We start from the raw sequence: 22,678 nt of genomic DNA on the forward strand, positions 1-22,678 counted from the left end.
AAGGAAAGACTGCAAAGCAGCCAAAAGCAGGGCCCTGCCACACATTCCAATACTGGATTAAGATTCCACAAGGTGACGAAGGTGCTTTCACCCCTTTCAAAAAAACGGACCACAGCTGGATGAGCAGATAGGGAGTTTCTGTTCACCTCTCCCCTGAAACAGGAGAGAGCTGCTACCTGCACCTTCGAATAGTTAAGGCCAAACCTTTATTCAAGCTGTTCTGCAAAAATTCCCGAATAAGTGGGATTTTGACCATCTGAGGGGGATCACCGCGTTCCACGCACCAGACCTCAAATCCTCTCCAGACTCCCACATACGCTAGGGACATGGAGAACTTCCGAGCATGGAGTAAGATGGCAATTAACACCGCAGAATATCCTTGCTTCATCGGGCATGCGCCAGACCGTAAGACAGAATCGAGTCGGATCCTTGTGAAGGACCAGTCCTTGCTGTAGCAGGTCCCTGTGCAGTGGGAGGTATGGGTGTCTCCACATGTCCGCATACCATAGACGCCCGGGCCAATCTCGAGCTACTAATAGAACTAAATCCCCTGTGGTGCTCGGTTCTGCGAATGATCCTGCCTAGCAGGGGCCACGGAGGGAAGGAGTATAGCAACTCTTCTTCCGGCCCAGTCTGAATGAGAGCTTCAATCTCCAGGGACCACGGATCTCTTCTATGACTGAAGAATCGGGGAACCTTCACGTTGTGAGATATGGACGGGAGGACCCCGCTCGTATGTCCACTTCCCTATGCCCCAAAGGGATCAGGAAAAGGATTGAAATAGTACGCTGAGCAAGGAGACCGGAGGAAATCTTACCAAAACCCCCCTTCTCTGAAGGAAAATCTTCCCTTTTTTTTTTTTTTTTTAAACTTAGCTGGTAAGCGCGGAGCCCATATGAGTACAGAGACAGTCTCTGGCTGCGGGTGAAGAGGGCGTTGGCCGTCACCACCGCACTCAGCTTCCTGCACCCGCTGCCTTTCAGCAGCGCAGTCCACGCCGGGAACCGGCTACCAGACCAAGGCACACCTCTGAGGGACCTCGGAAATCACCTCAGGCATTCTCAACTGGGAGAGGGACCTTTAGGTTTCACCGCAGGACAGCGGGGCTCAGTCTTGTAAATTGGAGAAAAGTAGAATTTCTTCCTAAAGGTACAGCGCTCCTCATAGGGAAAGCATGTCCACATCTGCTGGAGCATGGGGAAATGCTGAAGGGCTGTGGTCACTGCAGGAGTATATCTAGGGTGATGTCAGTTTTGAAACTTGACTCAGTCTCCATCTGCTGTGGAGTCAATAAGACTCTGCTGGCAGGGGAGCACAACCCCTTGATGCTGAGTCCATCTGGCTACATGCTAGGAAATCAATATTTTCATAAGGGATACTGCAGAGTGGTTGGTAGGAAAAACTCATCTTTTTGTCTTGTCATCAAAGATCTGCACCAGAATGGACCTGACTGAGGAAGTACACAAAATGAGAGAGCGAAGACGACTCAAGGGGTGATTAAGTGCTTGTCAACTAAATGTTGTACAAGGTGCAGGGTCATACACTCCCTATGCAAAAATATCAGGGAGCAGAGTGCGCATGGGACAGGAGCAGGTACTCTTTTTCCCCCCCCCCCCCCCCCCCCAATTCATGCCTGCTGATCTCTAGGTAGTGAAATAGTGCGATAAGGTGGTGCAGAGGGAGAGGAATACCCAGCAGCAAAACGGAGGTGGTTATGGCTCTGTACGGGTCATGCGTGGGACCTCACCTGGAATATTGTCTGATTGTGGAGGGCCTCTCTCAGCCTGGACAAGGACTACCAAAATGGGAGATGGGTTAAAGCAAAAGCCCTATAAAACGAGGGGAGGTGGGGAGATATCTCAAAAGTATAAGTAATGCTCAAGAGGCAAGCTGTAATTGGAATGGAAGTTCTCAAACTGTTTGAAAATCCAAGGAGTTAATTCCCTGATTACCCTTTGCATGCAAAAATAAATATTTCCTGTTACTGTTGATTTAACTAGAACAAAGGCCTGCACAATCCATGGCCATGATAGCACTGGCTTGAAAGTGGGTGGCTTTTCATAATGTTTGAGCTTTGGCCCCCTCCACAGCTCCTATACCCTAAAACAGGCAGCAGCACTGTCTTCATGCCGGCGCATCCTCTCCATTTCCACTCCTCCTGATTCATCTTCTGAAGGGCTGTGACTTTGGGCTGTGCTCTGACACGTGTGTCTAACAGAGCATCATTTCATTCACTATAAACACTTGTTTTCTTTCATTCATAGAGCGTAAAATAAAAGCGGCATCAAAACATGCTGGTATCTGTTCTAGGGTGTAAAAAAAAAAAAGTTGGCTAATCTAGTGTTAAACACCTTTCTAAGGGCGGTAGTGGAGGCAAAAAACTAAACTGGAATTAAAAAAAAAAAAATTCCTGGAATAAATTCAAGAAAGCCTGGGACTGATAGAGGCGATCTCTGAGGCAGTGCTGGGCATTGTAAAGGTGAGAGCAGTCTGATGGGTGGGCCATGCTGTATGTTTCTATGAATTAAGCCCAGAGGTACCTGGGATCAATGCTGGGCATTGTAAAGGTGAGAGCAGTCTGATGGGTGGGCCATGCTGTATGTTTCTATGATTTAAGCCCAGAGGAACCTGGGATCAATGCTGGGCATTGTAAAGGTGAGAGCAGTCTGATGGGTGGGCCATGCTGTATGTTTCTATGAATTAAGCCCAGAGGAACCTGGGATCAGTGCTGGGTATTGTAAAGGTGAGAGCAGTCTGATGGGTGGGCCACGCTGTATGTTTCTATGATTTAAGCCCAGAGGAACCTGGGATCAATGCTGGGCATTGTAAAGGTGAGAGCAGTCTGATGGGTGGGCCACGCTGTATGTTTCTATGAATTAAGCCCAGAGGAACCTGGGATCAGTGCTGGGTATTGTAAAGGTGAGAGCAGTCTGATGGGTGGGCCACGCTGTATGTTTCTATGAATTAAGCCCAGAGGAACCTGGGATCAATGCTGGGTATTGTAAAGGTGAGAGCAGTCTGATGGGTGGGCCACGCTGTATGTTTCTATGAATTAAGCCCAGAGGAACCTGGGATCAATGCTGGGCATTGTAAAGGTGAGAGCAGCCTGATGGGTGGGCCACGCTGTATGTTTCTATGAATTAAGCCCAGAGGAACCTGGGATCAATGCTGGGCATTGTAAAGGTGAGAGCAGCCTGATGGGTGGGCCACGCTGTATGTTTCTATGAATTAAGCCCAGAGGAACCTGGGATCAATGCTGGGCATTGTAAAGGTGAGAGCAGTCTGATGGGTGGGCCATGCTGTATGTTTCTATGAATAAGCCTAGAAGAACCAGGCAATTGGGCAGATTCCATGCCGCCCTACAGCAGATGTTCCTAAACTTGTCCTATTGACTCCACAGCCAGTCGGCTTTTCAGGATCTCCACAATAAATGTTTGAAGGTCCAGAATGTGCAGATTTATTCCGTGCACATTCACTGTGGATCGTCTAGAAAATGGGCTGGCTCTGAGGGGTTACTGGGCCCGACTGCCCTCTAGTCCAGTGTTTAAAAAGCTGAGTCTGTTGCTGCAAAAGGCTTTGTTCTAAATATTAAATCTCTTAAACTTTGAAAAAATGGAGCAGCTATTTTATCCCTTCACACACATCTTTTTTTCTTTTTCTGGATTAGCAGCGACGGGCAAACTGAAGCAATAGGACTGTCATAACTTAAGAGCTGAAGCAAAGGCTTTCTTTCATTTGCATAACTTTATCACTGCAGCACAGGTACTTTTTTAATGGTCCCTGCCAGGGTCTGGATGTACATTTACTGGAAGGGCTTGGTAGTTGGTTCTCTTTGCATATTCTTTTCCTAGGTGGCTCTTGATGTTTCTTGATTTTATTTATTTTGTCCATGGAAGAAAGAATTGGGCTTGAATATCCAGTTTCCAGTGGAGAAATTAAAGGCTAGATGTGGGCTATAAGAGGTGTCCTTGGTAACTAGGAGAGCTGTAGGCTATTCCACAGGCTGAGATACAGACCTCTCCTGCTCAGAGGCGAGTGCGGGCTGCACTTCAGCTGTCTGTGCTGTATTCATGCCTGCATGGGCCTTTGCTGCTGATCAGCACAGCAGCACCCTCATTTGTAGTGATGGACATAGCTAAGCAGGACGTGCTCTTAAAAACTTTACACACTAAGCGTTCATGAAGAATCAAATTAGAATTCAGAAAGGGGACCTTACTGAAGAGAGAGAGAGCCATGTTAGGCTGCTGTAGCCAAAATGACAAGAGGTGGGTGCCACATCATAGACTCTAAGGTGGCCCCTGCTTCTTGTCACTTTTTTTGTGTATACTGTCCTTTTCCCTCGAGGTGCTGCAGCCATGCCTGAAGTGGGAGCTGAATGAGGATTTCTTCTCCACATCGTACTCCATATTCTCTTTTGGCAGTTTCTTACCGCAGGTTACAGCCACATTTGCAAGTTAATTAATGGCTGATACTTTTGAGGTTTAAGTGGGGTTGAGGGAGTGTGGCGTGGTCTAGGTTTAAATGTATTTTATAAATGGGGGGGGGGGTTGTTGTATATGTATCACGGAAGACTGATCATCTTCTACAATGTTGCCCACTAACATAAAAGCAGCTACGTGGATTATTTTTAAATACAAAGTGCCGGTCTGATTCATTCAAGGCAGTCCTTGGATGTAAAGTAGCAACTTGGACGCGTTTAGAACGAGCAGTCCTGCTCCCCTTGCTTAGTCCGTGCTTTGCTTGTCCTATTGAGTACTTCCCAAAAGCCCCATTGACATGTGGGAAAGCACTAGTGCATGGCAGGACGAGGAAGCACTGTGGGACTTGGCTCTGCATAACCCTGAGTTAATGGTTTTGGGTTTTTTTTAATGGGAAACAGTGTGAACCTTTCCTACACTGGACTTTGTGCAGTCAGTTGCTGAGAACGCTATGCTCATTCCGTGATGATGTTGGGACGGAAGTCCTCCTGCATGGCCTTGCCAAGTTCTTCCGCATACATTTCATATCTTCCTGTCATCTGCAAAGAAATGTACACAGCTCTCAGATTGGCATCTAAGTGACCTACCCCCCTATTCTCCTCTACTGGAGGACCATGATTAGCATTTGAAAGAAATGACAAGCACAGATTGATTCAGTTGCCTCTGCGCGTAAGTGAGGCATCCTCGCTGTTCTGATGCGAGACAGATGCCTACCTTGAAATTCCATTTGTCGCTGACTTGGCGGCAGAGGTTCAAATCCAGCTCGGCCACCAACAGCCCATCCCGGGTGCGAGACAGTCCTGGTGTCCTGCTGCCATCTGGAGCAGCCACATAGCTCGAGCCGTAAAAATAACCAAAATCATGATGAGCTGCAAAAGACAAATTAATGATGACCCTCGTGGACTTGTAACTTGACTGCCATGCTGCAGAGGGGTCTCGGTGTGCCTCTGAAACCAGAGGCCAATGTGCTTTGATGGAAGACTGGGTCCCTGCCCTCGCCTTCATGCAAGTGTTATTGGCTGTGAAAGATCCACCTTATCCTGACTTTAAGTAGGAACAGGAAGTGAAAGTGGAGGCATCACAGCCCAGACAGGGCTGCCCTCCACTTGATACTCCTGAGGGAATTCTGTGCTACTGCAGAATTTGCGCAGAATTCCCCCTTCCTGCAGATTTCCTCCCTCGTCGGAAGAGGATTCAAAACCGGAAGCACATGGACAGCGGCCATCACGAGAGTGGGGGCATAGCATAGCAGAGGAGACCCTGGCATGCCGCGAACGGAGCGTGTCCCACGGCACACAGGATGCGCTCTGTTCACGGCGAAAAGGGAAGGCCCAGTGCGCCGTTTGCGGCGAAAAGGGAAGGCCCCTGTGTGCCGCGAACGGCACACCCGGGCCTTCATCTTCACTGCGAACGGAGCACGTCCCGTGGCATGCTGGTGAGAGGGAATGTGTGAGTGAGATAGGGGACGGTGACAGAGAGTATGGTTGGTAAGGGGGGGTGGGAAGGGTATGAGAGACAGCATGGGAGGTAAGAGGGTGGATAGGGGGGATGCCGGTGAGAGAGGAGAGGGGGTTTGGGGGAGGGTGAGAGACAGCTTGGTTGGTAAGAGGGGGAGTGGGGGGGATGCTTGTGGGTTTCAGAGAGGGAGCCTATATGAGGGGAGGGTGACAGCAGGAGGGTGAGAGAGCATGGGAGGTAAGAGAAGGGCTGGGGGGATGCTTGAGTGTGGGTTTCAGAGAGAGGGAGCCTATATGAGGAGATTGTGAAGGAGTGTGTATGTGTGAGAGAGATTGGGAGCTCGTGTGTATGAAAAAGGGATTGTGTGTATGTGAGGGTGGTAGCCTGTATGAGGGTGTGTGTATGTGTACTAGAGAGAGAGCGAGCGAGCGAGCATGTGTGTGAGAGGAGGGAGGGACACAGGGAGCCTCTGTGAGGGGCAGTACTGAGAACAGGGTCAAAGTCTGGGACTGGCAATAGAGTGGAAGGGGTTGAGCCTAGAGGGGGCGGGGAGAGATACTGGCAGGTGGAGGAGTTGGGGCCTGAAAGGGAAAACTGGGCAGGGGAGTAGGGAGAGTGAGTGGAAAGGACACTTACAGTGAATTTCTAGGGAAATTCTGCTCAAAATATTTAAAATTCTGCAACTTTAAGTAATAACTGTTTTCTGTAATAATTTAAAATGTAGTTACTTAAAGACTGTCATGTAAATTATATTATTTTGACCAATATAAAGTTTGCAGAATTTTCAGTTTTTGTGCAGAATTCCCCCAGGAGTAAAGACTTGAGCAGGATCAGGTGGCACAGTTTGACTGGGCTGCTTATTTCACAAGGATGCCACTAGTGGGATGAGCTGAAGGTAGTCTACGCGGAGCGAGGAAAGGGAAAGGTAGCACTTCTGGTTGCAGAACTCCCCCCAAGCCTGTGTTGTGAAAGCAAAGCGTGTGCTATCAGCCAGGGCTCATAGGAAGGGTCGGTCTATGTTCTTTACTGGGCTTGCGTGAGGGGATGTTTCTAAAAGTCACCTATTACTAAAATGTTAATGATACAACGGCAGCAGCCAACAGCTTATAAATTAACTTCCATGTGCACTCAGGCAGGAATGCACCACGATGCTGTCTGCATGCAATGTGTCCTCTACTGCCTCCCTTCTCTCTGGTATGTACTACTCCCCGCTAACCATCACTTGCACTGGAGACTGGCTGGGCCTGAGCCAGACCCAGAGTCAACTGTGCCCTTTTCTCTGCCACCGTTTTTGCTGAGCCAGCTGAGGGTCAGTCAACAAGGAAGTTCTGCCCACAGGTAGAGATCGTTAAATAAAAATCCTGTTGTGTGCCACTACGGGCTATAACAACTCTTTAGCCATAATCCAGCTGCTGCTGCCGCCAAGGTCATACCTTTCTTGCCATCTCCAGATGTGAACTCGTTCTTGAAATATTCCTGTGCAAAGAGAGAGAGAGCATGACCATACTCTTCTATCCAGGGCTTGCCTGGCTTTAAAGCCCCCCGTGCCTGAAGGGGCCTCTGGGGAGCGTGCAGCATTGAGAAGCGGAGAGCTGAGGTCCTGGCAGGTAGTTTCAGCAACAGAAGGTAGGGAAACCTCCCTTAGTCCTTACAGTGACCCCGCACACCTGCCCTTGCTGGAATACTTCCCTTCTGCACCTTCCATAAAAAGATGGGGGGAGCATTGCCACTGCCCAGTGAGCACTCTGATTTTACTATGGAGTTACCAAAATGAAACAAGGTTACTGGTGCAAAAAAGTCATTGATCCTAAAGAATCTTTGCACCTCACTGCAAGGAGGAAAAGACTTCAGATGCCAAATATTAGTGAAACGTCACTTAAGTTGGCAAAGGGCAAAATCATTAGCCAAAAACCTCCTCTCTTTTTGTGATTATATATATGCAATTCCTTGTGTGTGCAATTACATGCAAAGTTTCTTACTGATTTTACTATCACATCAACTAAAGCAGACACCAACCGTGTTCACGGTAACCTACAAATTAAATTATAGCTAATGAGCAAAAGGCCTGAGCCTGCTCCTAAAATCCCCCAATGGAGCAGTAATCCCCAATTATAAACAGCACTGACTTACAGTTCCCACTCTGTTTATGGCACATGTAAAGCAGTGATTAGCAATAGCTGCATTTCTGGCTTCCACGGGCCACATACACTCACTGTAAAACACAAGCGAAGAGAGACAAAGGCACTTGTGAAATTCAAGCTACAACCTCGGGCCTAAAATGATGCGTGATTGTCTGCTTCAGAAAGCCACAAACATGTCTGATGTCTACTCCATGCTAGAAGAACGGGCATAGAGTGCCCCCACGCACAACAAGATATTAATAGATGGAAACAGCTGCTGTCCTCTCGTACCTATGTTCAGTAAAGCAGTTGGCTTTCTGCTGAGAGCCACAGTCTCATGTTCCAGAGCTAGGTGTGGCTATCAGCTCTTCTCACTTCTACCACAGCAGGCTGAATTCAGGAGTTCATTTCATATCTCTTATTTACAACGTGTGATTCTTCCCCCTTCAAGCACGAGAATGCCAGAAACAGAAGGAGCCTGTTTGCAACTGCCCCTGTGTCCCTATCCGTCTGCAGAAAGGTCAGGCCTTGTATAGTGCCCCAGTCTCCAGCCGAGTTGCACAGTACCCCTGCAGCTGAGTACTATCACCCAAAACATTGCTTTGCTTCTCAGCTAAATTGATAATACTTATAAAACCAGAGTATTATTGTAAATTACATTTTTTAGAGGAACAGCAGGGCAATTACAGCCTGCAATTTTGTCTGGACCCCAGAGAGCTGTGAATGAGGTGTACACAATTATATACAACACTCAGCTACTCGAAACCACTTTTGCCAACAAGAAAATTCTGCCAGGAGCTAAAGAGATTTTTAATTTAAATTTTGTTTATGGTTGTATTATGCAAAAGCATTCGTACAGGACAAATTTAACTTTAAACTGAAGCCCAGTGCCTGAAGGTTCACCCTCAAACACTAATGCATGCCAGCTGGAATTATCAAAACTCTACGGCCATTTTTGTCTCTCATTTCATGTGGTTTACTAATGCTTACAAAACACAGCATGGTGGGTGGGTATTGAAATGTTCCTGTCGCATCCAAGAACCAGAAGACATCCCGTGTCAGAAGGGTGTGCAGACGCAATTTGTACAAACAGGTCCTGAGGCCCAGTACTGTTCCCGGCAGCTGCTCGCCTGTGGACAGCTCGATCCAGCAAAGCAAAGTGGTCGAGAAATTTCAGAAGCAGTTGGGCCCAAAGAGGATCACATTAAGCTTCACCTGTGCCAGCCCAATAGCTATTGTGCTGCCTCAGAAAGCCTCCCTTCAAGGGATGGAGTCTCCATGATAGTTAAAAAGCCAAACTGCATCATGAGCTCATGGTTATAAAGAGATTAAGGTGGATGGAGCAAGGGCAACGGTTGTTTTCTCACCTGAGGTCTCCAGTGGTGGCTGATGGATTAAAGATGATCTCTGCTCCATTCAAACTGTACATGAGCCAGTTCAGAGGATGGTGACGGCCGTAGCAGATGTTCACAGCAATTCTCCCAAAGGCCGTCTGGAACACCCTGTGGCCTGTGTTTCCTTCCATGTAGTATGTGGACTAGAAATAAAGAATTAACATGCCCGCAGCTCCCCACGCCTTTCAGTAACTTCACAGTAGTTTTACGTATGCTCAAGTAAGTATGATTTATGCATTGTCTCCAGAGCAGTGTGCCCTCGGTAAGTGCACACACACACACACACTGCAAGCCTCCTCCGTGGCTGACATGCAGGCTGCCTTTCCACGGAGCCAGCCCTGCCACTGCTGGGCAGCTTGGAGGCAGGATGCCTGCAACTTCTCCTGCTGTTTGGAAAGTTCAGCCTTAGGCAGTTAACTCAGCTCCAATTTCACTTTCCTGAATAAGCAAAGTTTTATCTTTCTGCTACAGATTCCGACCCTTACATGATCAGTTTGCTAGGGTGCAGGAGACAGGCTCTTTGCTATCCTTACAATTGAAGGGCTTAGTCAGAAAAGTTAAGGGCTGCCCCCTGCATAGGTGGAGTTTTCAGTTTTCTAAAACATCTGCATTTGCTTTCAGTGGCATTTCAGTGAGGAAGAAGGGCTTGGAAAGAACGCACTCGCATACGTTCAGTTTCCAAAACTGTAGAGGTGATGTTGTGCTGGCATTTCACACCACTTCCATCTCCCTGCCTAACAAGGTGCGAGCATGCCTGCTGCTGGCGAATGCACTGGGCTGAAAAGCGTGCACGCTACAGAACGTCCCCATCCCCGGGGGCCTGGCTCTGGTCCTGGTCAACCCGGGCCCCTCTCCTACCTCATTGAAGTCTCCCACCCTGGGGATGTGATTCTTCCTGCTCTTTCCAAGGACAGCACCAGAGTTTGAAATGACCACAGCCGTGTTCCACAGGGTTTCTCCATGCAACTCATCCCTTTCTAGGATGGGGGACACCACCACCAGGTTGTATTTCTTGGCCAGCTATGGAAAGAAATCATTATAGGATCAGGCTGCAGAACCACAGGAGCCTCCATGCCTTTCATTATCCTAATTACTCTCTGAGCAAATAACATTTCTGTACTACACTGATTTGGTGTCACATAGCGCCTTGGATTCAAACAAAAGCATTTTACAATCAAGGAATTAGGGAAACATGCACGCAGCCACCTCCGGGCAGGAATGTCTGCGTGAACTGCTTGAGGACGCGTGAGAGAGAACCACATTGGCCACATTTTGGCCAAAATCACACAAGAGTCCGTGACAGATCAGGAACAACAGTTGGGATCTAAAGGGTAGATTTTTAAAAGGTGTGCACATGGACGTGCGGATTTTATAATATGCATGGGGGGAATTTTAGTAAGTTACACGCGGTGACGCAATTGGGCCTTCCCCGGTTCCCTCCCAGTCCACTCCAATTAAGGAGCGGACTGAAAGGGTACTTCCCTATCCCCCCTTGCCACCCTGACCCCTAACCCCCTTCCTACTTACTTACATTTTTTTTTTATTTCACTACTTACTGCTCCTCCGGTGTAGAAATAGTTTGCACGTGCCGGCCAGCTACCGGCACACGCTTCCCCGGGTCCGCAGCTAATGGCTGCCGTCCCGCCCCGCCCCTTTTTAAGGGCCCATCACTTGTGTGCATATCGGCAGTTATGCACGTGGCTGGGCCTTTTTGAAAATGTGCGCGATGCGCATGGGGCCCACCATGCATGTAAGTGCCGGTATTTGTGCGTGTGGCCGATTTAAAATTTGGCCACAATAGTACCAAGATGGAGACGTAAAGAAGTCCCTCTCGGAAGCCAGCATTAATCACGTGAGCCATGCCACAGCCTTGCAGCAGGCAAGCTGGTGATGGGACAGGATATCGGCATGGAGTAAGAGCGGGGCAAAGCATAACTCATGCTTTCGGAGCACCAGGAGTCCTCCCTCGTTGTCCAGTACCCTGAACATTTGCAGAGAAACACTCTACCTCTTGGCAGAACCTGGTTGTTGGTCCATCTTCAGCTGACTCAGCGAATTCAGTCCAGGGGAGCTTCTCTCTTGTACAAAAAGCAAAGGGCATAGCTAGAAAAGGAGCAATGGGAGAAAGGGTGTAAGCCGTGGTCAGAGCTGGCTCCTTGCACTGCTAACTTGCATTGGTCTCTGAGAACGTTCACGTGTAATATCCAAACTCTTCTGCTACCAAAGGGGTCAATGCAATAAGCCCTGTCTTAAGATTGTATGCGGAAATGCAGTGTGCACCTTCTCACTGCCGACACTAAAAAAAAAAAAATGCAACTCCTGATGCAGTAAGCAAATGGTGTTCTAACACATGAAGCGTTAAAAATGCACACAAATCTATGTGCTTGGCACATCTGTATTTTATGCCTACACATTCATACTGGTTTTATGTGCATAAAATAGGATGCTTTCAGCATAGAAAACATCATGTGGAGAGTCTCAGCCCAGTGAAAAGCAGAGCAAGATGCATAGTTTTGTACCATCAAAACAGATGGCCAGCGAGTGGCCCCTGCTATAAGGCGTGCTTCTTTCAGAGAGCCACGTGCTACACATCATTCCTCTCTCAGCAGTCATGAGGTTCCCAGACATGTGAGGTTTCATTACAGATTCCTCAGAATCCCAGCATAAATATGCTCTGCCTCTTATGTGCTTTCTAAGTCGTGCAACAATTCATGATGCATATGTTCTGGATTCTAGGAAAACTGGTTCAATCTTTTCAAACCTGTGCCTCTGTAACCTCACTGCTCTCCCTTTCTTTATCCCTGGATCTCACTTCGGCAGGAATCGCCCATTCTCAGCACCTGTAATCAGGAGCCACTTGTGTGATGGTCACAGGATGATACTCACTCCAGGCTTCCTGGAAACAGACAATGTTGACACCGCACATGGCTGCCACCGCCACCATCTCCCCTATGCGCTTGTGCAGAGCAGTGACCTGCGTGACATAGTGAAATTATTCTTACTTCCCTGGTGCACTGGAATTTGGATGTTATGTTGTAGGGAACGAGTGGTCAAATCCTGGCTTTCCTTTTTGAACACAGCCAATGTCATTGGGGGGTTATGGTCTTGTGCTTTTTCTTTCTCTCTCGTTTCCTCTGGCTCAGACAGAAACAGCCCCCACTGCGGTGGCAGCACCTTGAGCCTTCATTTGTAACTCCCAGGAGGTTTCCTCCAGCCATTGCAGTAACAATGCCTTGGTATAACTCATGTAACATTAGACAATCATCACAATAAAATAATATCTAATCAATAAAATACTCAGGACCAACAAGATGCATAATTGTGGAAATTTTAGGAGGTAGAGCTTGAATAATGCTCAATAAATCGATGGCCTTTTAGACAGAACTAAAGCCTGTGCAACTGTGCAGAAGTGAGGTCAGTCTAGAGAGAGCCTTAGCAATCTATTCAAACATAATTTATAAAATGCACTTTGCAAGACATCTTTAACTGGTGGTTTAAAGGTTAGGCCAGAGTCCAAGATTACACCTAAATCCTGAACTGTAGACACAATTGGGTAACATTTTTTATGTAAGTCACTAGGCTTTGGCTTATGATTTACCCACACAATTCCAGTTTTGGTTAGATTTAAGCACATATTAGTGGTCAACCACGCTTCATAGTTGCCAGGAATGCGGTAGCCACATCTAAAAATGAATGGATGCAAGCAATCAGCTGTACATCAGTGTTGTAAAATTTACACTGCACTCAATGCCGAGCCAGTAATCTCCCTAACAGAACCAAACATAGGTTAAAGAAGGTCACCGATGTGGCAGGTCCCGATGGACTCCATGCATATTTGCTTTAAGCAAAGACAAGGAAAGTTCTGAGTGTTAAAGGGGTGAACCGTCTAATAAGTACATCTCCAAAGCCCAGAGATGGTTGTCCGGCATATCAAATGCACTGGAGATATCTAGCAGAGCTGCTAAAGCAGTCCCTCCCTTATCTGCCAGAGAGCTTAATCATGTTTCAGTGCAGTGCTGGAGCCTGAAACCCACAGTGATGGATTTGTAAGAAATTCTTCCTTTCTCCACCCGTTGTTTTGCCCTGAGGGTCTGAAGGGTGGGTTGTTTGCAGTCCCACAACCTCCCAACCCCGCTCCTAGAAGTCTCATCCGAATGTGACATCAGACAGCACTGCCTGTCCTCTCCCGTCCTGCCCAATTCCAATTCCTGGGCACTGCTGCCACAGACCCCCAACTGCTCTCCGGCATTCCCTTCACTTCCTCTTGGCTTAACCCAGGCTTTTTCAAATTCTGTTTCCACTCAGGGATAGGATTTTCCCCACCCCTGAGCACTGTTGGTTCTGTCACCCCCACCTCCCCGCTCCCCTCCCCCCCAAAGAAGGGACAATAGCGCAGAAGATATAAGGCTCCGTGTTCTTTGCTCTATCTGCTCCCGGCTCAGCTCCTTCCCTCTTGTCCCAGAATTAAGAGGAGAGGGGCTAGATTAGGGCGCAGGTTTCTTTGCTGCCTGCTGTGTGTTCTGACCTCAACCCTCTCCTCATGGTGGGGGAGGGGGGCTGTAACAGGCACCAGAGCTGGTTTTCTTTGCTCTGTCCTAGCCTCACCCTTCCCCTCTTGTTCTCTGCACTAGCAGGCCGATGCAATTTCGGCGCGCGTTAAAGGGGCGCTCATGATTGAGCGCCTGTCCCCTTAACGCGCACACTGATCCAGCTCTCTGGGGCGCCCAATGCAAACTGGGCCGCTGCGGTAAAAAGGAGGCGCTAGGGGAAGGTGCGTGCCCCTAGTGCTTCCTCGGCAGCGGGTGCCCGGGAGAGGTGGCTGCTAGCCACATAGGAAAACGGATGCTCCATTTTAAGAGCGTCTCTTTCCCTAACCTTTGCACAGCCACAGCGTCCCTTATCTTAACCTGACCACCGGCACCCCTTGTTTTTTTGTTCGGGTCATTATAATTTTGTAGTTCCTCCAATTTACTATCGCCATGATATTAAGTCGGAGGATGTACAGATCAACACTATTTTCTGCTTTTCTGTACACTTTTTGGGCTCCTCCAAAATTAACGCCTGCTCCGGGTGAGTAAAAATGTGCGCCTTGGGTGCACTTTTTTTTTTTTTTTTGCATGGGGGGGGGGGGGGTGCAGAGATAATAGCCTCATCAACGTACGTTTGCATGTATTGAGCGCTATTACCTCGCGCGAGGTTGGACGCGCTAACCCCCGGGGGTTATGGACATATGTCCAACTGCGGGTTGTGCCATGCGCTGCAGCCGGCACAGGGGTATCGCATCGGCCCGTTGGAGGGGGAAAAGGCTGGAGCAGGAAGCAGAGGGCTGTTCACTACCGAGTGACATTCAGCACGGCTGAGAGGCAGCAAATCTTCAGCCGGCCTGCTCCCCACCCCCAGAATTTTGCCACCCTAGGCTCAGGCCTGGTCTGCCTATTGGCAAATCCCAGGCACCCACAGTCCTTTATTCTGCCTTTTTCCCAGAATGGTGTCAAGGCAGATTACAACAAATTTTAATCAAACAGAGAATATTTCTGCAGTGAAGAAGTATTTCCTGATGTCCCTGCGTCTGACGCATCAGAGCCTCATGCCATGACCTCTTGTTCTAGACTAAAGCAATATTTCCTCTCTCTCATGTCTGATTTATGCCTCGGGTAAACACGCTTAGGTCCAGATGGTGCAGACTCGGCACCGTTTTGGTAGCCTCTCCCAGGGCTGCTGGCGCAGGCTGATAGTACGTTACTATTTGCTGTGCAGATGCTCAGCTCTTTACAAATAAGACTCATTCTCTCTCCTTGCATGATACTGACTGCAGAGCCAGGATTTGGAGCCTGACAATTTTGGGGGCCGATGCAATAATTGTCACGGAAAGCGAGCTCTGACTTTTCTGCGCCCGCATTCTTAACGCCTGCAAGGGGGGGGGGTGCCATGCAATAGGCAAATTAGGGGGTCGTGCCAGCCAGGAGGCGCTAGGGTCGCTTGCGCGACCTTAGCACCTCCTGGCTAACGCGACCCTGCGGCGGCTGCCGGTTATGAAGACTGACGCCGGTAAACTCGGCGTCGGTTTTCATAACCGGCCGTCTGCCAGTAATGAAAACGGCCGCGGATAAACGGATGCTGATAAACTCAGCATCATCAATAACTCGGTGGTCTGCCGTGGTTTTTTTTTTTTTTGTTTGTTTGTTTTTTTACTGAAGAAGTACAGAAAAGCATTTTTTTCTGCTTTTCTGTACTTCTTTTACATGCGCTCAGATATTAACGCCTGCTCCAGGCAGGCGTTAATGTCTGAGACGCACATTTATTTTTTTGAATGCAGAGTGAATGAGTAAATAGCCCCATTCGCATGCATTTGCATGTGATGAGCTCTATCTCATTCACTCCACCTTGGACGAGGGTTAAATAGGCGCTAATCCCCTATTGCATTAGGAGGTGGATTAGCCCTATTTAACCTGTATCTGACAGCGGGTTAAACAGTGCGCTCTTGTGAGCGCACTGTATTGCATCGGCCCCTTTAAAAGCACAAGCAGCCAACCTCAGCAGCACTGAATTTTACACATGCTTTTGGGTGTACTTAGGGTTAGCAAATACTCAACAAGTTGAAAAGCACTTCACCATGTAAACATAGCAAGAGTAAAGCCAGGTGATACAGACCAGTTTTCTCTGTATCAGATCACAGTTGAGAGTCTAAGACCCCAGCCACCAAACTCAGACACCCATGTTGACTATTAGCAAATACAGCGGTGATCACACAGATCCAAAATAGAATCACTTCATTTTCTTAATCTCTCAAACATAGCTCTCTGCTTCAACAGCAGGGGAGAAAGTCTGATACTTCACGCATATCCAGCATAGCTCTCTGCTTCAACGGCAGGGGGAATGAAGAAAAGTGGATCTATATACAGACAACCAACAAGGACTGAATTACATAGTCTGGGTAAACAAATAAGCATGGGTGTAGCTTGCTTATTGCGTGGTTACTACCCCTAACTAATTAAGCTAGATATTTCACTTAAATGCAGTTCCAACACTGCTCTCTACATTAATGGTGGGGGTGGAAGGGAAATAGAACCAAAAGGTTACTAAGAGCCAAGAGTAACAGATAAGTATAAGGAAAAAAAAAAGTGCGAAACTTGCTGGGCAGACTGGATGGGCCGTTTGGTCTTCTTCTGCCGTCATTTCTATGTTTCTATATCTTTACATTTCTTTACATAACATGAATCTGCTCTGTTGTATGGATAATTTAGCATTCTGTTTTTTTGTAATTCTTTTTTATTGATAATTTAGCATTCTAACCAGCGGATTTTAAGAAATGTCTCTTTTGCCCAATTAATGCTCATGTGGTCCTGCTGCATCTGCTCACAGGAAAGATCTGTCTAATACCTGCTCCACGACAGCCGCCTCAGTGGGCAGAGGAATTCTGTTCTGAATCAGTCCCACTCGCACTCTGCGAGGCTGGCGTAATTGCTCTCCTGCCGCCTCTAATCCGTGGCCCTGAAGCTCAAAGTCATGTTCCGATGCTGCCTTCACTGCCGCACTGGCCAACTCCAGCTTCCTACAGCAGAGTGGAGAGAGCGGGGTAAGAAGGGAGAAGGTCCTGGACCGGCAGCCCCTACAGTCACATGGAGATGACACAGCAAGAGAGGCCCGGAGTGCACTGAGGAAGCAGGGGCAAGCTGCTTGGAGCAGAGGGATGGGCTACTCAGAGCAAGGGGATGGTGGTGCAGCAGGCCTAGGCTCTTGAGGGCACAAGAATAGAGGAGGTTTGATTCGGATCCATGCTTTTCAGGTCACGTGACCAGTGACTTTTGTCTCATTTCTTCCAGATTGCAAATTTTGACCCTTTTTGCAGTCTCTGGGAAGAACTTATTCAAATATCAGATGCACTAAGGCACCCCTCAGAGCTCCTGCAGTGCCACCAACCATTGGTGGCAGCTCTGTGGGTTCAGTAGAGGCAGGAGCACCCCAATATTGAGCAAACGCCTTCACTATGAGCAGGGATGGGTCATTTGCATTGTTTAGCACCCCCAATCGTGAAAAGCTGACTCCTGTACCATCAAGTTAATTATATGGGGGGGGGGGGGTGCTGAAAAGGGACTAGAAGACACCACACTATCACCAGTCGCTTCCTCCACCACTTACTTTCTCTCTCTCTCTTATCCTGTGCCCCTGTAATACTCCTTCCCCTCTCTACACCACCACCTCGACCCTCCTCTCCACAAACACTCGCCCCTGCATGCCCTCTCCCCAGCCCGGCTGCAGATTAACTTTCTGTGTACGCCCCTTCCCAATACCAGCTGCCTTGTCCCAGCCCCGGCTCCCAGTATGATAAATCCCCGTTCTCCAGACTAGGCCCCTCCCCCAACCCATGCTCGTGCCCTGCTCGGCCTGACCAAGCGCCTTCCAGCCCCGATCCCAAGGAGGAGGCGAGGCTTCCCCCGCAGCTGCCTGCTGGCTTGTTGCACGCCTGATCACCTGGTCTCCGGCCCGTACAGGAGCCGCTTCACCTCCTGCAGCTCCGGGCCCGGGAGGTGCTGCTCCAGGCACAGCTCCACCGAGTGCAGCGGGACGGCCATGGCCGGAGTTGGAGAGGGGGGCGGGGCCGCCAGCAGCAGGACTCTTCCCCGAGGCGGTGCCTTCACTTCTCCCACCCAGCAGGAGGGCGAGTGGGTGGCCGCAGGAAAGATTCAGCCCCTGCCCTTCGGCACGAGTAGCAATCTTTTTGAAATAAATAAATAAAAATCCTAAACCCTCAAATTAGTTTCCTGTAAATGCCCCCAGAAAGCTAAATCCAACCTCCTGCTCACAGCAGTCTCATTGCAGAATCGGGCATTCCCTTTCCAACTCAGCTCGGCCTATTATGCTTGAACGTGCCAAGCCTTTAGTGTGATATTCATGACCCAACCAGACTCATAAAAGCAGAAACGAGCAGAAGGCGACACGTGTGTAGAAGAACATCATAATCACTGGACACTGGAAAATTTCACTGCAGTGTGCAATGCGCAGCACTCCTTGTAATAGGGAATGTACCACTGGCATCTATAGTGTAATGGAGGGGGCATCCCTCTGGCATCTATAATGTATGGGAGGGAGCATTCTACTAGCATCTATAGTCATGGCAGAGGACACCCCCCCTGGCATCTATAATGTATGGGAGAGGGTATCCCACTGGCATCTATAGTGCATGGAAGGGAGTAACCCACTGGCATCTATAGTGTATGGGAGAGGGCATCTGTAGTGCATGGAAGGGGCTTCCCACTGGCATCTGTGGTGTATGGGGGAGGGGGCATCCCCTGGCATCTATAATGTATGGAAGGGACCATCCCACTGGCATCTATGGTGTGTGGCAGGAGGGGCATCCCCTGGCATCTCTAGTGTCTGGGGAGGGGGGCGGGTGTTCCACTTGTATCTAGAGTGTATGGGAGGGAGCATCCCCCTGGCATCTATAGTGTATAGGGGAGAGGGGCATGCCCCCTGGCATCTGCACTGTATGGGAGGGAGCATCTCACTGTCAGCTGTAATGTATGGCAAGGAGCATCCCACTGGCATCTGTGATATATGGGAGGAGGGGCATCCCACTGGCAGCTGTAGTGTATGGCAGGGAGCATCCCACTGGCATCTGTGGATCTATGGGGGAGGGGCACCCCCCTGGCATTTATATATGGAATGGGGTGTCTCACTGGTATCTATAGTACATGGGAAGGGGCATCCCCCTGGTATGTATAGTGTATAGGAGAGAGGGGTATTCCCCTGGCATCTGTAGTGTATGGGAGAGGGCATCCCCCTGGTATCTATAGTGCATGGGAGAGGGCATCCCCCCCTGGTATCTATAGTGTATAGGAGAGAGGGGCATCTGTAGTGTATGGGAGAGGGCATCCCCCCTGGTATCTATAGTGTATAGGAGAGAGGGGCATCTGTAGTGTATGGGAGAGGGCATTCCCCCCTGGTATCTATAGTGTATAGGAGAGAGGGGCATCTGTAGTGTATGGGAGAGGGCATTCCCCCCTGGTATCTATAGTGATTAGAAGAGAGGGGCATCTGTAGTGTATGGGAGAGGGCATTCCCCCCTGGTATCTATAGTGATTAGAAGAGAGGGGCATTCCACTGGCATCTGTAGTGTATGGATGGGAGAGTTCTACTGGAGTCCATAGTTGTGTAACAAAAATGTCGGCAGGAACCCTCTACACTAGACTTTGCAGTGTCTTGCCCATGCAGACTGTCTGAGAGGGGCTTTGGGCACAATAATGTTACTGAATTATTTTCATAGTAGTTTTACTGGGGAAGAGGGCTTTTATTTGTTCATAGGTTTCTTTGTTGAATATAAGGCTCTTTCAGCTGGTTTCCTGACTTTACTATCTGCTCCTGAAAGTGAAGGATGTATCTGAAGAATGTTTTGTCACCTCGCTTTACCTCTTTGGCAATCCTTTCTTCTGCCTGACTTTTTGCTTTCTTGATTACTTTCTTCGTCTCCCTCAGTTTCACCAGATATTCTTCCCTGTGTTCCTCTTTTTGGTATCCTTTATAATTCTTAAATGCTGCTTTTTTCGCTTTTATTATGTCAGTCACCTCCTTTGAGAAACAGATTAGTTTCTTATTTCTCTTTCTTTTGTTTACTTTTCTAACACATAGATTTGTTCCCTTTTCTTTGGCCCACTGTTGTTCCACCTATCCCATTTTCTCCCAGTCTTCTAGCTCTACCTCCAGGTATGTCCCCATTTCAATAAAGTCTGTAGTTTTTTAAAGTCAAAACGCGGGTCTTTGTGTGACTTCTCCGTATCCTGCTTGTGATGTGAAAGCAATGAGCATACCGTTTGATGATCACTGGTGCTGAGGTGGGCACCCACCTGGACATTAGAGACATTCTCCCCGTTAGCGAGCACTAGGTCCAGTACAGCTCCCTCCCTCGTGGGTTCCATTACCATTTGTTTGAAGAGAGCCCCTTGCAGGGCATCCACAGTCTCTCAACTTCTGGTCGATTCCGCAGAAGGGATTCTCCAGTCTACGTCCGGCAGATTAAAGTTTCCAACAATCAGCACTTCTCCCTTCTTTTCCACCTTTATAATGTCTTTGATCAGATCTCTTTCTTGTTCTTCTGTTTCAGTCGGAGGTCTGTAAACCACGCCAGTAAAAATGGATGCACCATCATCTTTTTTTTAAGACGGTCCATAAAGCTTCTTCTCTACCCCATATTCCTTGCAGTTTAGTAGCTTAGATATTGTTTTTTGTCATAAAGAGCTACTACTCCCCCTTTTCTGTCCTCTCTGTCCTTCTTTAACAAGTTATAGCCAGGGATGGCTGTATCCTAGTCATGAAAATCGGTGAACCAGATCTCCATAATGTCCAAGTCCGCCTCCACCATTAGGGCCTGCAGGTCAGAGATTTTAGTGCCCAAGCTAGAAGCATGTGTAGTCATAGCTTTCCAATTTTTCTCCCTTGATTTGTAGCAATTCCTAGGCACCTTTTCTGCTTTTTTGGGCTGATTGATTTTATTTTCACCTCCCACGTCCTGTATTGCTTGGGGGTGACCTGTCAATTTCATTGGCCATTTCCTGCCACCCCCATTCTTTAGTTTAAATGCCTTATAATATATGATCTGAATTGTCCACTTAGCATCCTCCTTCCTGCTACAGACAAATGTAGGCCATCCTTACCATAGAGCCTTTTACTGCTCCATTCACGACCCCAGCCTCCAATGTATCCAAAACTATTTTCTGTACACCCGGTTTTGAGCCAGGAATTGAATTTATTTATATGGCATAGCTTCTCGTTTCCTTTTCCATGAACAGGTAATTCTTCTAAAAAGTATTTTTTTGTACTGCATGGATACCATTTCTATTGCGGTCATTGGTCCCTAGATGGATGATAACACTGATATAAAAGTTTCTACTTTTATCTTCAATGACTTTGACTATCAGTTGAGATTACTAAACAGTTAGATTAATTTATATTTGTAAGCTTAGCTGTTGCAGAACTCAGGTAAGCTGGTCAGTCTCCCAGCGAGGACAAAATGTGCTAGAAATTCTGCCTCTAACTGGAAACCTCCAGTTTAAATTCCCAGCAAACACCCAAAAGGAAGGACAGCAGAAAAAAAAAAAGAGCATTTTTTTTTGTTTAAACTTTATCTAAACAATTACATGTACAGATTTCAACACAGCAAAAAGATCCACAATCTCTATTGAAAGAAACACCAATCCAGCCCACTCAAGAACAGGTTCAAATTAACAGCGAGAAAAGCAATAAATCTTGAAAAAATCATAGGAGAAAGTTAGATTAATTTATATTTTTAAGCTTAGCTGTTGCAGAACTCAGGTAAGCTGGTCAGTCTCCCAGTGAGGACACGCAATTCACATCAATCTGGGATATGTATTCTTACTTTCCTTATAAAGAAAACAGAACAAACATTTCTGGATACAGGGGTCACAGCTCTGAACAAATGTGAGCATGAGCAAAAACATGGCAACAAATGCAAACCATTTCAATCTTAACAACTATATTTAATCACTCCTTTTATATGGAAGTGAAGTCTGGGGTCTATTACTAACCCCAAACTACACAGGATGGGACAGACCCTCAATAGCAATCCTGCACCTCCACATCTGCGTGTCCACAGTCACACTCCTGATCATTCACCCAAAGCAGAATTAAGATACTTCCCCTTACTATTCACCATGCAAAAAAGAATATTCAAAATCTGGTGGCATCACCATAACAGCAACACAGATTCCCTCCATGTGAAAAAAAGCGTTATTAGGCGCATAGCTCATTATTAAAAATACACAGATAATATCTGTTTTGGCGTGTACTAGAAAGTCGATGAGGTACGCACATTCTGCCGAAAGAGATGAAACGAATGCACATCCCTAAAATAATCAGTGCTAGCAAGTCGTCTCTTGCTAGGATCTCCCTTTAACCAGCAGATGGCAGTGATGTCCAGAGTCTTGGAAAATGCAGCTGCAATAAGGCAGGGAATTTCACTTCTAAACCTGAACCATGTGGAGACATTTATCCGGGGCACAGAAGAAAAAGACCTCGGGAAGGAGAGACAAGGAGAGAGAGGCCACACAGTGGTGGAAAAGTAGTCCCAGGTTGGAGGAAGGGCAAGTGAGGGCAGTGCCTGGGCCATTCGGGTGTCCCCTCACTCTGCAGGCAAGGACGCAGTGCTAGTGTTGCTCACAGAATCTGGGGTAGCTACTCCTCCCCCAGTGCTTCCTCTCACACAGCCTGTCCCCTA

At 47.9% G+C, this 22,678-nt stretch overlaps 1 protein-coding gene across 2 annotated transcripts; it reads right to left on the reverse strand.

Moving 5' to 3' along the window:
- Positions 1–818: 818 nt before the first annotated feature.
- Positions 819–18,079, reverse strand: UPB1 (beta-ureidopropionase 1). 2 transcript variants are annotated; one of them, XM_029620035.1, is made up of 10 exons: positions 17,923–18,079; positions 16,831–17,002; positions 12,337–12,424; positions 11,459–11,553; positions 10,309–10,470; positions 9,424–9,593; positions 8,067–8,148; positions 7,370–7,412; positions 5,193–5,347; positions 819–5,017 (listed from the first exon to the last, which is right to left on the reverse strand). In XM_029620035.1, exons 1-10 carry the CDS (start codon positions 18,021–18,023, stop codon positions 4,934–4,936), a joined length of 1,152 nt encoding a protein of 383 aa, XP_029475895.1. In that variant the 5' UTR covers positions 18,024–18,079; the 3' UTR covers positions 819–4,933. The 2 variants fall into 2 exon arrangements, with proteins under 2 accessions (XP_029475895.1, XP_029475896.1); XM_029620036.1 differs by lacking the exon at positions 8,067–8,148.
- Between the last annotated feature and the right edge of the window lie 4,599 nt (positions 18,080–22,678).

The sequence above is a fragment of the Rhinatrema bivittatum genome, chromosome 11 (assembly GCF_901001135.1).
Source record: "Rhinatrema bivittatum chromosome 11, aRhiBiv1.1, whole genome shotgun sequence".
Lineage (NCBI taxonomy): Eukaryota > Metazoa > Chordata > Amphibia > Gymnophiona > Rhinatrematidae > Rhinatrema > Rhinatrema bivittatum.